At 38.5% G+C, this 13124-nt stretch overlaps 1 protein-coding gene across 5 annotated transcripts in view; it reads left to right on the top strand.

Annotated features, from left to right (window-relative positions):
* Positions 1-13124, top strand: part of LOC139937870 (atrial natriuretic peptide receptor 1-like) — a 386766-nt gene that overhangs the window by 363484 nt on the left and 10158 nt on the right. For all 5 annotated transcript variants that reach the window (XM_071933239.1, XM_071933238.1, XM_071933237.1 and 2 more), the window contains exons 15-18: positions 3837-3986; positions 6666-6789; positions 8041-8109; positions 11985-12159. In XM_071933239.1, coding sequence (XP_071789340.1) covers positions 3837-3986; positions 6666-6789; positions 8041-8109; positions 11985-12159 — 518 coding nt within the window. The remainder of the gene's footprint in view (positions 1-3836; positions 3987-6665; positions 6790-8040; positions 8110-11984; positions 12160-13124) is intronic.

The raw sequence follows: 13124 nt of genomic DNA, 5'->3' as shown, positions 1-13124 counted from the left end.
TTTCATTTGCCGCGTTATATTGTTAAACTCTCCTCTATATTACCCTCAATCACCAAGAATGGGCGTTAACCTCGCGACCACACAAATCACAACATCTACGGTTATGACATTCGACGTTATTATCTCTCTTGATTTCGCAAGAGGGCGCTATTCCACAATTACGGCAAAATATTCGCACTACGGCTGTTGCATGTTTGAGTTTTTTTGACCAGTGCAGTTCGAACGAAGTTTCACGTCTTCGCCAGATATAAAAGCCATCTTGTATTTTTTAACACGAACCAAACTTGTTGTCTTCTTCAATCTTCTCGTTATTTTTGTATACGAAGGTTTTTCGATAGTCAACAGAAATACACGTTTAACAATGATTTACAAAAAAAAAGTTTCATTTGGCAAATAACTGGTTTCAGAAGTAGCCGTGTTGAAATTGATATAATTTATTTGAATGTAATTTCGGGGGGAGACGAACAAGTCACAAGTAGCAGTATTCGTCTCTAAAAATATATTAATTCGGTTTTCGTTAAATTGTCGCTCTATTTCCAATTTGGGGATTTCTGCCGAAGGGCAAATGTACAGTCCTCATTCCTGTGGTAATCTCAACCTCGATCCCGCACGATAGGGAGCTCTATGCTTGTATCGCTACATATATTGTTCCCACTGACTTTCAAAAAAGGGGGGAAAGAGGTGGAAGGAATTACCCGGCCTGTGATTAGGTTTGCCTTTCCGAGTTCTTGCGAAATTAATTCCAACGAAAAGACTTGTGGCAGTATTATTGGATTGGAAAGTTCCAAACCTTAAAGCGGTTGATCACTCGGCGCTGATTACTTTCATTCTAAAGGGGAATGAGACAAAAAAGAAGGATAAAAACGTTGCCATGGCAATGCTGGCGTGGTTATTCCGTTTGTGCTCAGGAAATGTGAATGGACATGCGTTGCTAAAAAGGGTATTTTGCCTGCGACATTCAAGGGTTGTAGCATTAGTTTTTCTGCTAAGATGTTTGCGGTTTATAAATAGAAGTTAAATGTCACACAACAAAAATACAAAACGTAATTCTTGTTTGTTTGCTCTTTTATACAAGATCAATGCAAACGTTGAACTCATTGCGCTGCTTGCACTTTATCGCATAGTGTTATAGGCACATTACAGAATTAGTTTTGCTAGCAAAAAGGTTGCTGGCAGTTTAAGCACTTTATGTAATCCAACATATACATAAACTGACAAACCTGTAGAAGTTTGGCATTGATCGGCCTTTTGGGTCACGAGAGAATATTGAAAAACCGATTACAAATTTTGCATTGCATCGATGCCAAAACAAATATGAATGAAACGCTTACTGAGCGATAAACTCCAAACGCGAAATTATATTATTTATTTCTTATCAAATATGACATATTTTGGGTCACGAGAGAATATTGAAAAACCGATTACAAATTTTGCATTGCATCGACGCCAAAACAAATATGAATGAAACGCTTACTGAGCGATAAACTCCAACCGCGAAATTATATTATTTATTTCTTATCAAATATGAAATTCCATACAGCAATAATACAAGGGATGTTTTTACTATCATCATCATTAGACCGTGTACGTTTTATGTAAATCTGTGACCTTCATGATTTTTGTTTCTTCAGTTTCTGTAACGTTCCTTATTTATTTGTTTCTCTCTCATTCGTTATCAAGAGAGATTAGAAGTAGTTTTGTTGATTTTGTAATTTGTATCAATTGTCATTACTTTTATTTTTGGTGATCGAATTGCAGTTTGTGGATTATTTCGCAGACTAACGAAATCTCCAAGTGTGCTACATGGGGAACTCAAAATCTTTGCATAAAATGAACACAACACGAAGTGTTGATATCGTACATATAATTTTATACAAACTGCCTGCCTAGTAGGATTACATGCAGCTTGCTCAGTGAAAGGGGGTGCAGTTTTGTATAAAAAGTCCTACGATATAAGGTTGCAGGTTTCAGATAGTACAAACGAGATTCAATATCCATAAATCTAATTTGTTTAAATAGCACAATGAAATAATAGGAATATTATGAATGGAAGATATCAGATGTTGCTAAAATTTGAAAATGTATCCGCGAGTTGTCTAGACTACTAGGTTTCAGCCCCATTGAACAGAAGAATGTTTTGGGTTTTAGTGAAAAAAATAAAATAATAATTCGTCGTGCAGCACTCACTGAATTGAAAAGTACATATTTATTAAGTTAGATTATTTTGTGCGTGTACTGTTGCATTTCGTGTAGTTGCATTTCGTAGTTGCCTTTTCACATGACAGCAAATTAGCAGGGGTCCATTGCCTAATTTGGGCATGGTTGTGAAATTTAGCAAATTGCACTTCGTGTAAAAGGACAGCAATGTTTGGACTGTCCTTCTTGGACAGTATAAACATTGTTTTCCATTCACATGAGGTGCATTACATGTATGTGAACAATTTGCAACCATGTTAAAAAACAAAGAAGGGACCTTTGCTAACTGCTGTCGTCAAAATCGTTGTCCGGTTTTGATTCCTGTCGTTGTGTTGACTCGCTGGGACAGCATCTCTTATATTAGTGGTTAATATTCGTGGACAACGATCACGAATCACCACGGTAATTCTGAAGATGAAAACATCCTTGCCCTCGTTAAACTGTCACCGTTACCGAGATTTATGGCTTGCTAAATTAATCTAGGATCCTCGTTTGGCCGTAGAGTTTGTTCGCCAGATGGCTCTGTCATAAAAGTCGATTAGTGAGCACAACTGTCGACATCCCAATGCAGCGAGTGACGGCTCTATTGCCGTCGATTTATGATCTTTATAAATTGTTTCTGTTCTTTGGCGTTCAAGGGGAACAGACGATGGATTTCTATATCCGTAAAAGTTGAGAAAGCGAGGGAGGAAATGTCAAATATTGTTGTTGTGGCATAACAGGTGCAGATTTGAGTGAATGTGTAAATTAATAGCTCAGTCCGGTTTGATAACAGACACAAAATATTTGAGATTTATTGGGCGCCTTCCGAGGTAATAGCACCACACAAATTACACATACGCTGGAAAGAGCCACAGTTGCTAGACGTACATACATCATCTAACATAATTATAAAATTATAATTTGCAATTTTTAAAAATAACAAATGGTTCAACTGTTATCACATTACGGTCGTTTGTAGAGACTAAAATTAGACTTGACCTAGCCCTGTCGGCCTTTCACTTTCGTATTAAACTATGTCTGTGTACAAACTTAGAAAGAGTCCTATAATACAGGACTAGACTTGACCTAGCCCAGATCCTAGCAAGTTTGCAAGTTGTGTTTACCAGGCGGCCGTTTACTTAGACTACAATAATTAGAAAGGCATTTGAGGCGCTCTATTAACTTCTAGGCCAGATTTGACCGGGATCCATGGGGCCTGACCCACTATTGTGTCAGTCTGAGCCATTTCATGGTCAGGATGGCCCATAATCAGTATCAAAATAACCCAGAAATGTGTCTAACTGTCGCAAAATCCGAGTTAAAAATCTTGTCCTACTTTGTTTGTGAACACTTTCCAGGTCACACTGATGAGGTTTTTGGTCAATATTTTAAAATGGAATACATCTTGTTACATCACAATAAAGTGGTATCATAAAATAAACTTGAAACGATTATTATGTTCACACTATTTAAACTCATTTCTTGATTGATACTGGGCTATGGACTCAATCCAGATTTTGTCAATGAATTAGGCTTATATTGTAGGTTAAATTTCCTGGTGTAACTTTATGAAGCCCCTTCTGTTCAAGTGTAAATGGTCACATTATCATCTCCCATGATTTAACAACTCAACTTTTGTTATTTGATTCTTTCCCTAGACAAAACGAGGGGCGGAGTCTAGTTGATAACCTACTCTCTCGTATGGAGCAATACGCAACAAACTTAGAGGCCCTAGTCCAGGAGAGAACTGAGGCATTCTACGAAGAGAAGAGGAAGGCAGAAGAACTTCTTTATCAGATTCTACCTAGGTAAGATCCTCGTCAGAGTTTCTGGTACCATAGAGAGGTTTCGCAAATCTACGGATACACATACACATACCGGTACGTCAGACACCTCGTGTGTTCACGTGACACGTATCAGCGTATTATTTGCACACACATGAGCAATGGGTACAGGAGCTCATACACGTCTTAGAAAGACGGATACTGTTTCGCTATTCCTATTGGTGGAGAGTGAATCGAGTGGGGCTGTTTAAACGGATGATAAAGACCAGGCCCCAATTTCATGGCACTGCTTACCGTAAGCACAGAATCGGCGCTTACGGAAGGAGGGAATTCTGTGCTCACGGCAAGCGTATTTCACTGGCTAGCGGCGAATTGTGGCTTCTGCGCATGTGTTCTCTGCGATAGGCATTCTACGCTTACAAGGCTAGCGCAGAAATTTGGCGCTTACAAGTAAGCGGGGAATCATGATCACAAGCGCAGAGCCATGAATTTAGGCCAAGTTTACAACCTGTTTTTTTGCGGATATGTTAAGATGCATACTACGCGCTAGTCTTGGTGCAAGACAGTTCTTGTTTCGGCGATGCGGGCACTGTTGGTGAGTTGACCACACTGTGTGTGAAAGGAAAACGAGAAACGACTTGAACCAAGACTAACTACTCCCACAATGCATTTCTGAAAAATGGGAACAAAAGAGTAGTGACTCGTTCTTAAACTGCCGTTTGAAGCCGGGCAGGGTCGTGGCCTTGCGATAACAACCCTCGCCTTCGGCTCGGGCCTTTATCGCACGCCCACGACCCCGCCGATTTTAAACGGCAGTTTAAGAGCCCGTCGCTACCTTTGGATTACCTTAGTAAAATGATAACTTTTTGTATTACTAGTTTAAAAAAACATTCTTGGGGTCCGGGCAATGTCTCCCACTCCCAAGATGCTCATACGTCTCGGGTTTCTTTTTGTGGCGGTGCTTAGGCAAATAGAAGGTATTTTCCTTTCGCTGAATGGAGCATTGAGTGTCACTGCTGTGGTTCAATAGATCCTTTCATCTGGGCCAAAATATCTGTAAACAGTAGAGCACTCATTAAACTGATTTAAACTCCCTTGTGCTTAAGAATGCCCGGCATTTCCGTGAGTGCAAAGTCATGTATATAGGGCACATCTCACCTTCAAAGAAAATCTACAAAGAATATTGTGGATTTGTTGTAAATAATAATGTTTTTCGAGCCTGTAGTTTGTGTCACAAAGCAAATAGAAATGCAACGTGCCACACATTGTCCATGCATAACAATGAGGGGGTATGATGTTAAGGCAATACGATATGTTGCCCCAGCGACGAGTACTTTTACACAAAAAGAGAGCAACACACTTAAGTACACAGCCGCGGTAGGCAATTATTTGTGAAGATTTCAACAATGAATATAATTATTTGTTTAATGCTACTGTTTTTGTTTTCTTTCGTCTATGCCATATTGCAGGCTATATTTGTCTAATAAATTGAAATAAAAGGGAGCTGCGATTCTCCTCTATCTCGAATTTCCTTCACAGGCCGCGCCAAAAACTGGCTCAAAGTGTTACATTTGGGTAGCTAGAGGGCACTGTCTTTGATAACAATAAAATGAAACAGGTTTGCTTACTTTGAAATTAAAGATTCAAATCCGACTTCACTGCCCGAGCTGGCAAAATTTTGCATTATTTCAGGAAAATTTTCATGATATTCACATGGGAAATCGCTTGCATTGTTGTGACATTGTTCTGCGAGAAGCTGTTAAAGCGGTAGATTTTGTATTAAGGCTTGCGTGTTGCCGGGAAAGTGAACTGGGTCACTTACTCAAAAAAACAAACCCGAAGCAGTGTACGAGATCAATGGTTTCACAGACACCTACTCGTCCTTTCCTCATCTATACCAATAACTGTTGTTACAATTAAAGTCTCCCAAAGGGTGACAACTCGTTTGAAAATTACACTAACATTATAGCTGGTTCATACTCGTTGCGACTTTATGTACGTGCGTACCCGGCGATTCGAAGTTGGATTTAAAGTTCATACTTCATCAAAATAAAAATAATAAAAAATCTTCAAATCACCCGCGGTTGCGCTCGTGCTTTTTGGATCAACCGTTGTTAACCCTGAAGCTTAAAAACAGCTCAACAAATTGTCAATATTATGTCAGAAAACCCTAACCTTCCGTCGATGTGTCGCGTCATGGAACTGACTAGGTTCTTGTCTGCATGATTGTTAAAGGCAGTGTAGTGTATAATACTTAGTTAATACTCAACACGTTAATGAAGTTAACAACTGAGTAAAGAATATTTGAAAGCTAGCTGTTGATTTAACAACATCCTTTGAAGTAGGTGTATCCTGCCTTTAACAACATTTCTTGATGCAAACCAGTTGCTGTATTAAAATGCCCTCTATCAACAGCTACTGTGACATATTTTTCTACTGAAGACGATCACAGCATACTGATTGAAACGTAGAATTGTTACACTCTTTTTCAGTACCACATAATCCTAGAGCGAAAATGTTACCGCGGCAAACCAAAGTTTTTTAAATTGTTACATATTAACTGAAGACGATCGTTGCATACTGATTTAAACTTTAAATTGTTAAACCCTTTTACATAACCCTAGAGAGAAAATGTACCACGATAGATCCCAAACTGTTTAAATTATATGCATATTTACTCTTATGTTTGTTCTTTTAAAACAGAGCAGTTGCTGAGGAACTGAAGAAAGGTAAACCTGTGACGGCTGAAACGTTTGAGAGTGTCACCATCTACTTTAGTGATATCGTTGGTTTTACAAGTCTCTCTTCAGAAAGTACACCGTTACAGGTGAGTCTATTGGAGCAGTTGAATACATTACAGGGGAACATTGCCTTCAGACCCGGCGCTTTTGTCTATTAAAAGTATTTGTTTTGAAATGAACAGGATGTGGTTTGAAAGACATTCCAAAAGTAGAATACAATTATTCGCATCAATATCACTTGAAATTATGTGATTTTTGGTCTGCTTTTTTATAGAACCAATTCGTTGACCCCCCCCCCCCCCTTAGACAGACTGTTCGTTCTTCTGGTTGTTTTTCAAAAGACAAATTGATGTTTTTTAATCATTACTTACCCCAAAAACATTGAGAAATGTATAGCCAATGTGCCCCTTTGAGTAGTAGGCCAAAAAGATCATCATATTATTAGCCACAATGACAAAGTGTAGTCATTGATTTAAAGAAACATTAACCATCGTCATTAATTTGTTCACACACACAAAGCAAAACAAAAAGCAATCGTCACCCACATACTGTGCCTATAAGTTAAACGTCAACTTTACGTCATGGCTCTCAGTTCAAAACTCTCATCTTTGAACACAGTTCCTTCCATTCGATAATATTTCACTTCAAAGTATTACCTTTAAAATATTCAACATTCAATGAAACAGGTTCTTGTACTGACCTGCATACAATAAGTGGTGTTATTCAGTGAAGCGGAACAGCACTTGTAGAAATTGAAAATCAATTCGTTTTGAATAGTTTTTGGGGTCAGACATTTTACTCGATGAGTTTTTGTTGTTTGACTTGTAAAACTCTACCGATTCGATTTTGACGACGTGTAAAGCAAAGTGTACATTCATTTCTTTCTAATCCAAAACCAAAGCTCTGCCTTGCAGGTTTCCTAAAAATGCTGTGACCCTCTTAACTTGATTAACAGTTGGTAAAGTCAATTAGAAGTTTTTCTGAATGAAGCTATAAGGCTGCACGGTCAGATACTTTCGGCAAGGTTAGATTTGTACACAAATCGCTGTGAAGATGGTTGGTATCCCCCCCCCCGGTCCTGCACACACACACAGACAACTTTACGAATTCGGTTTGTGTGGTCCTTCTTTTGTCGTTCAGTTATTCCATTTTCTGAAGGGTTCCCTTGTGGGTTCCTGGTTGAACAAAGAATGTCCTTGTGGGGCACATTGTGTAAAAGACCCCACAAGGGCACTCTAATAAGCTCACACATTGTGTGGCCTTGTCAACAATTGCAAAAGTTAACCTGACAAAAGTATTGGTAAATAATAATAACTTGTTTCTTTATTCCATCGTAGGTTGTTGATCTGCTGAACGATCTATATACCTGTTTTGATTCTATCGTCATGAACTACGACGTTTACAAGGTGAGGGACCACTTTTGAATTTTATGCCATATGATTCATCTTTTGTTCAGCTACCATTTTAGGATTTTTCAAAAGAGAGGTTTACACATCAGCCGCTGCGCAGCCATTTTTGTTTATCTCCCATTGACGCCAGTGGCATCAAACCGTAACTCGGTGGTGAAAGTAGGTCGGTTCTTTTCTCTCGCTAGAATGGGTATCAATATTCATAATAGCAACGTCATAATGTGAACACGCCAAAGAAATAGTGTCAGTAGATTTGGACCTAATGTGCTGAAAACTTCTCTGCAACTATGCACAACTTGCTTTGAAAATTGCATTGCATTGAAAATTAATCACCACTGCAAGTGGTTGTTGAAGTCAATCATTCTGCCTGGTTAACACCGTTAGAGGTCGAGCAGCAAGGCGTTGAGGCCGGGTATTTGATTACAATTAGGTGACTATTTCAGTGATAAGAACGAGTTAAGAATCCACCAACCGTGCAGGGATGGTGCCAGCAAATCCCACACCGAAACGGCCCTGAAACAAGTATCAATTTTCTTGCCTATATACAAAAATGGCTGATCCCTATGAGTTACGCATCAATCCAATTACAGTTTAAGGTCATCTTCTTCTTTTGCGTGTGCTGCTAAGATATTATTAACAGGACACCTGCGTTCGGCTGATATTCGGTGGTCGTTAGTAGTTAATTCAGAGACAATATCCTGTAAAACGTTAACACTATTCGGTGAGTGATACCCGGTGGATTGCAAGACTTGATTATTATCGTGATACCGGGTCGCGGTGCCTGTATCCGGCGGCGGGTCTAGATCGAGGCGGTCTGCTCCACCCCTAGAGATCTCGTACTTTCTGAAGATTGAATTACGAGATAGATCGAATTTGGGTGATGATATCCAAAGTGGTTTGTTTCGCTACTTTTTGTTGGGAATTAGAGAGAACTACTGAATCGATCCGTTTTCTTAAGATTGTTTTAAAGGTTATAATGGATTGGTATAAGGATAAGAAACAACATTGTTTAGCTTAAAGGCAGTGGACACTATTGGTAATTGCTAAAAATATTTATTAGCATAAAACCTTTCTCGGTAACGATCATATAGTATAAAACATTGTGAGGAACGGCTCCCTCTGAAGTGACATAGTTTTTGAGAAAGAAGTAACTTTTCCACGAATTTGGTTTCGAGACCTCAGATTTAGAATTTGAGGTCTCGAAATCAAGCATCTGAAAGCACACAACTACGTGTGACAAGGGTGTTTTTTCTTTCATCAATATTTCGCAACTTCGACGACCGATTGAGCTCAAATGTTCACAGGTTTGTTATTTTATGCATATGTTGAGATACACCAAGTGAGAAGACTGGTCTTTGACAATTACCAATAGCTTGCTGATTATAAAGTTCATGCTACAACCATTGTTTCTGTGAAATGAAGTCTGAAGTCATTCGAGAAAACTGTATCTGAAAGCCGCTTATTTCACATGGTTTTCACTTTTTTCTCCTGCCTAACACTACGGCTTAGGGCTAAACCCCACTTTTCAAGGGTTTATTGTGTGTGTATATGGTTGATAACACAAGACATGAACAATGTCTACTGCTATTTTCTCAGCTCAAATCTGTATGAAAATAGTTAGGCTATAGTGTGAACTTCAAACCAGTAAGCTTTCAGATTAAAATTGCACAATATTATGTTTTTATCATTCATCACTCCTGTGTAATGCCTTTGAAGAATTGTTTAGGAGTTGTAGAGGCATTTTTTCTCATTCAAAGTTGCACTTGACAATGTCAACTTGTCTCCAATAACAGAATTGAAATAATAATGTACACGCACGCTTCCTTTAGATTGGAAAATGTTCAATATTTTTTGATAGACGCGCAAACGCCCTTTTGGAAGTACACAGAACCAGCGAGAAAACATGTCTACGGGGAAGAGGTTGAATCTCCTTTAAAGGAACACATTGCCTTGGATCGGACGAGTTGGTCTATAAAAAGCGTTTGAAACCGTTTGTTATGAAATGTATATGGTTAGAATGATGTTTTAAAAGTAGAATATAATGATCCACACAAGTATCACTCAAAATTGCACGGTTTTCTTTTTACGTCGCGAACTATCACCGTCGGCCATTTATGGGAGTCAAAATTTTGACCCCCATAAATGGCCGACCGTGTTATTGGACGAGGTAAAAAGAAAACCACGCAATTTCGAGGCATATTTGTGTAGATCATTGTATTCTACTTTTACATCATCTTTCTAACCATACGCATTCTATAACAAACGGTCACAAAACGCTTTTCAAAGACCAACTCGACCGATCCAAGGCAACGTGTTCCTTTAAGTGCATCTGTTCTAATCAATACTCGCTGCGTTATTTTTACACGGACCTCGTAATGAAACGAGATATGCATGTATTCGATGGGGTCCCATTGCGGGTTCTTCAACAAACATTATTCTGTCACCCACCCTCAATACGCTAGTGACAGTGTAAACACATCTATACGCGGGAATAAAGTTTCAAACGGTAATTTTATCGTCTGTTTGCATTGGGCAAACGAAAATATGTTTTCGGATATAAATTTAGAAAATGTCTGTATTGTAAACATTTAAAAAGCAATTCAGTTGCAACAATGAGTCAGTGGTAAGGGGCATATCTTGTGTCACCTATTGTATTTTATGAGCTGTGCTTCTTCTGTTCTATATGTTGATCGAAAATACAAAAGCCTGAACGGTTCTCGAAACCTTTAGCTGTCGTTCAGAGTTCGGCAAGATATTTCTTGTCTTTTGGGATTCACATGGGGAGCAATGTTTTGATTGCATTGTAAAACACACCAATATTTGTTATTATAAGTAAGCTGTTGTTGGTCTTTCATCAACATTTACAAATTGAATACCTTAATAAATCAGTGGAACATAACTTCAAAACCCTTAAAGGGAAGGTACACCTTTGGTAATTGTCAAAGACCAGTACTCTCCCTTGGTGTATCCCAACATCAGCATAAAATAACAATCCTGTGAACGCTTGAGCTAAATTGGTCATCGAAGTTGCGAGAAAATAATGAGAGAAAAAACACCCTTGTTGGACGAATTTGTGTGCTTTCAGATAGGAATAAAAGACTTCTAGCTAGAAGCCTTTTCGTGAGAAATAACCTCTTTCTCAAAATCTATGTTACTTCAGAGGAGCCGTTTTCCACAATGTTTTATATTATCAACAGCTCTCCAATGCTCGTCACCAAGTCTGTTTTTAAGTTATTATTTGTTTTGAGTAATTACCAAACGTGTACCTTCCCTTTAAGGGGTAACTAAAGTGTACTCGAATGACAATGTTTTACTGAAGACGAAACGTTGAAATTTGTAAATGCGGATGGTCAGGTTAGCGTAGTGGTATCTTCACTTGCCTTCAATCTTTGTAGGACCCGTTTGGAGTCACACCGGGGGCACTATATATGTGTATTGGGTTTTCAGTCCCTACCTGATTGGTTTGGTTTCCCTAGATTAATACTCTTGGGTTTTTACTGAAACTCCCTTCCTTACTGTCTTCTCCCCCATCGGATTCTTGGCTTATACAGTTATTTAAGTTCGCTTTTCTGTTAGTCATTGGCTTCACAACCAGAATAGTTGAAAAAAAACAATGAAGTGAAAATTATTCAAACCATTTAAAAAAAAAGTGTGTATACAATCGGATTTTAAATCACCATATATCTTATTATGTAAATGGTTGATCACACAGAACATGACCACTGTCTGAGACTATTTGGTGAGCTCTACCAATCCTTTACAATAGCTTTAACTCCAACTGATTTGTTTAGTCTTTAAAACGATGTCAACGTTTCTTTGATGGATCAACCGAGTTTGTCTTTAAAACTGTTTGTGTGTTTGTTTGGTTTCAGGTTGAGACGATAGGTGATGCGTACATGGTGGCATCTGGCTTACCTGTACGGAATGGGGACTTCCATGCCAGAGAGATTGCCCGCATGTCTCTCGCTCTTCTGAATGCTATCAAAAGCTTCAAGATTCGACATAAACCAGACAAAACGCTCATGCTGCGAATTGGTTTGCATTCAGGTAAGTTTATTGAATGGTAGTTAACCCTTTTCATCATGACCCCCACCACCACCAACAGCAGCTACAACAAGAACAACACCAACAACAACAACAACAACAACAAAATCTACAAGAACAACAACAAAAGCAACAGTAGCAACAACAACACTGAATACATATTGATAACATCTATATCAGTGCAAATCCTTCAGAGAAATATTGTCACATTGAATCAACTAGCTTTTACCAGCAAAAACAACACAACAACAATAACAACAACATCAACAACAAATGTATACCAGTACAAATCCTTTAGAGAAATTAATATTGTCAAATTTGATCAACTAACTTTTAAAGACCCACATTTATCTCCGAATGTTTTGGTGTTTTTTTCGATTGTCTCTTTCCCACCTTAGGGCAGCCTCTGTTTTTTCTTCTTTGATTTTGTTGTTGTAAATGTTCCAGATTACTGATGATAGTTTGTTTACTGCTTTGCAGAAGAATGGGACACCAAAAGCCATTTTGAGTTATGATGGACACTAAAGTGTAAGGTTTGGGTAAATCTGTCTGTGTACACCCAAACCACACAGTGCACTCCAATAGTGTCCACCATATCTCAAAAAGGCTAATTGTCTCACTGCTCAACTGTCGGAAATACAGTCCAATCAGTCACTAAGCTGTGCAGGAAACAAACCGTGATGTCATACAGCGGTCTATTGCTGTTTTCTTGTATTAATATATCTCAAAAAGGAGGATTGACATTGTAACGTGGCAACCAGCTAGTTATCTGAATCACACTAATTTATTTCGTTCTATGGTTATAAACCTTTCGACATGTTAACCTCAAGTACAAAGTGGCTGCTGTTTGTTTGTATATGTGTTCACAAAGTTCGCCTAATCATATTTCTCAAACGAGATCCTTATCTCTGTATGCACTTTAGACTTGACTCAAGTCCCAATCCCGTGCCATCCCCAGAAAACTATTG

Source organism: Asterias amurensis, chromosome 5 (assembly GCF_032118995.1).
Source record: "Asterias amurensis chromosome 5, ASM3211899v1".
Taxonomy (NCBI): Eukaryota; Metazoa; Echinodermata; class Asteroidea; order Forcipulatida; family Asteriidae; genus Asterias; species Asterias amurensis.
This window is presented reverse-complemented; position numbering and strand designations above follow the sequence as displayed.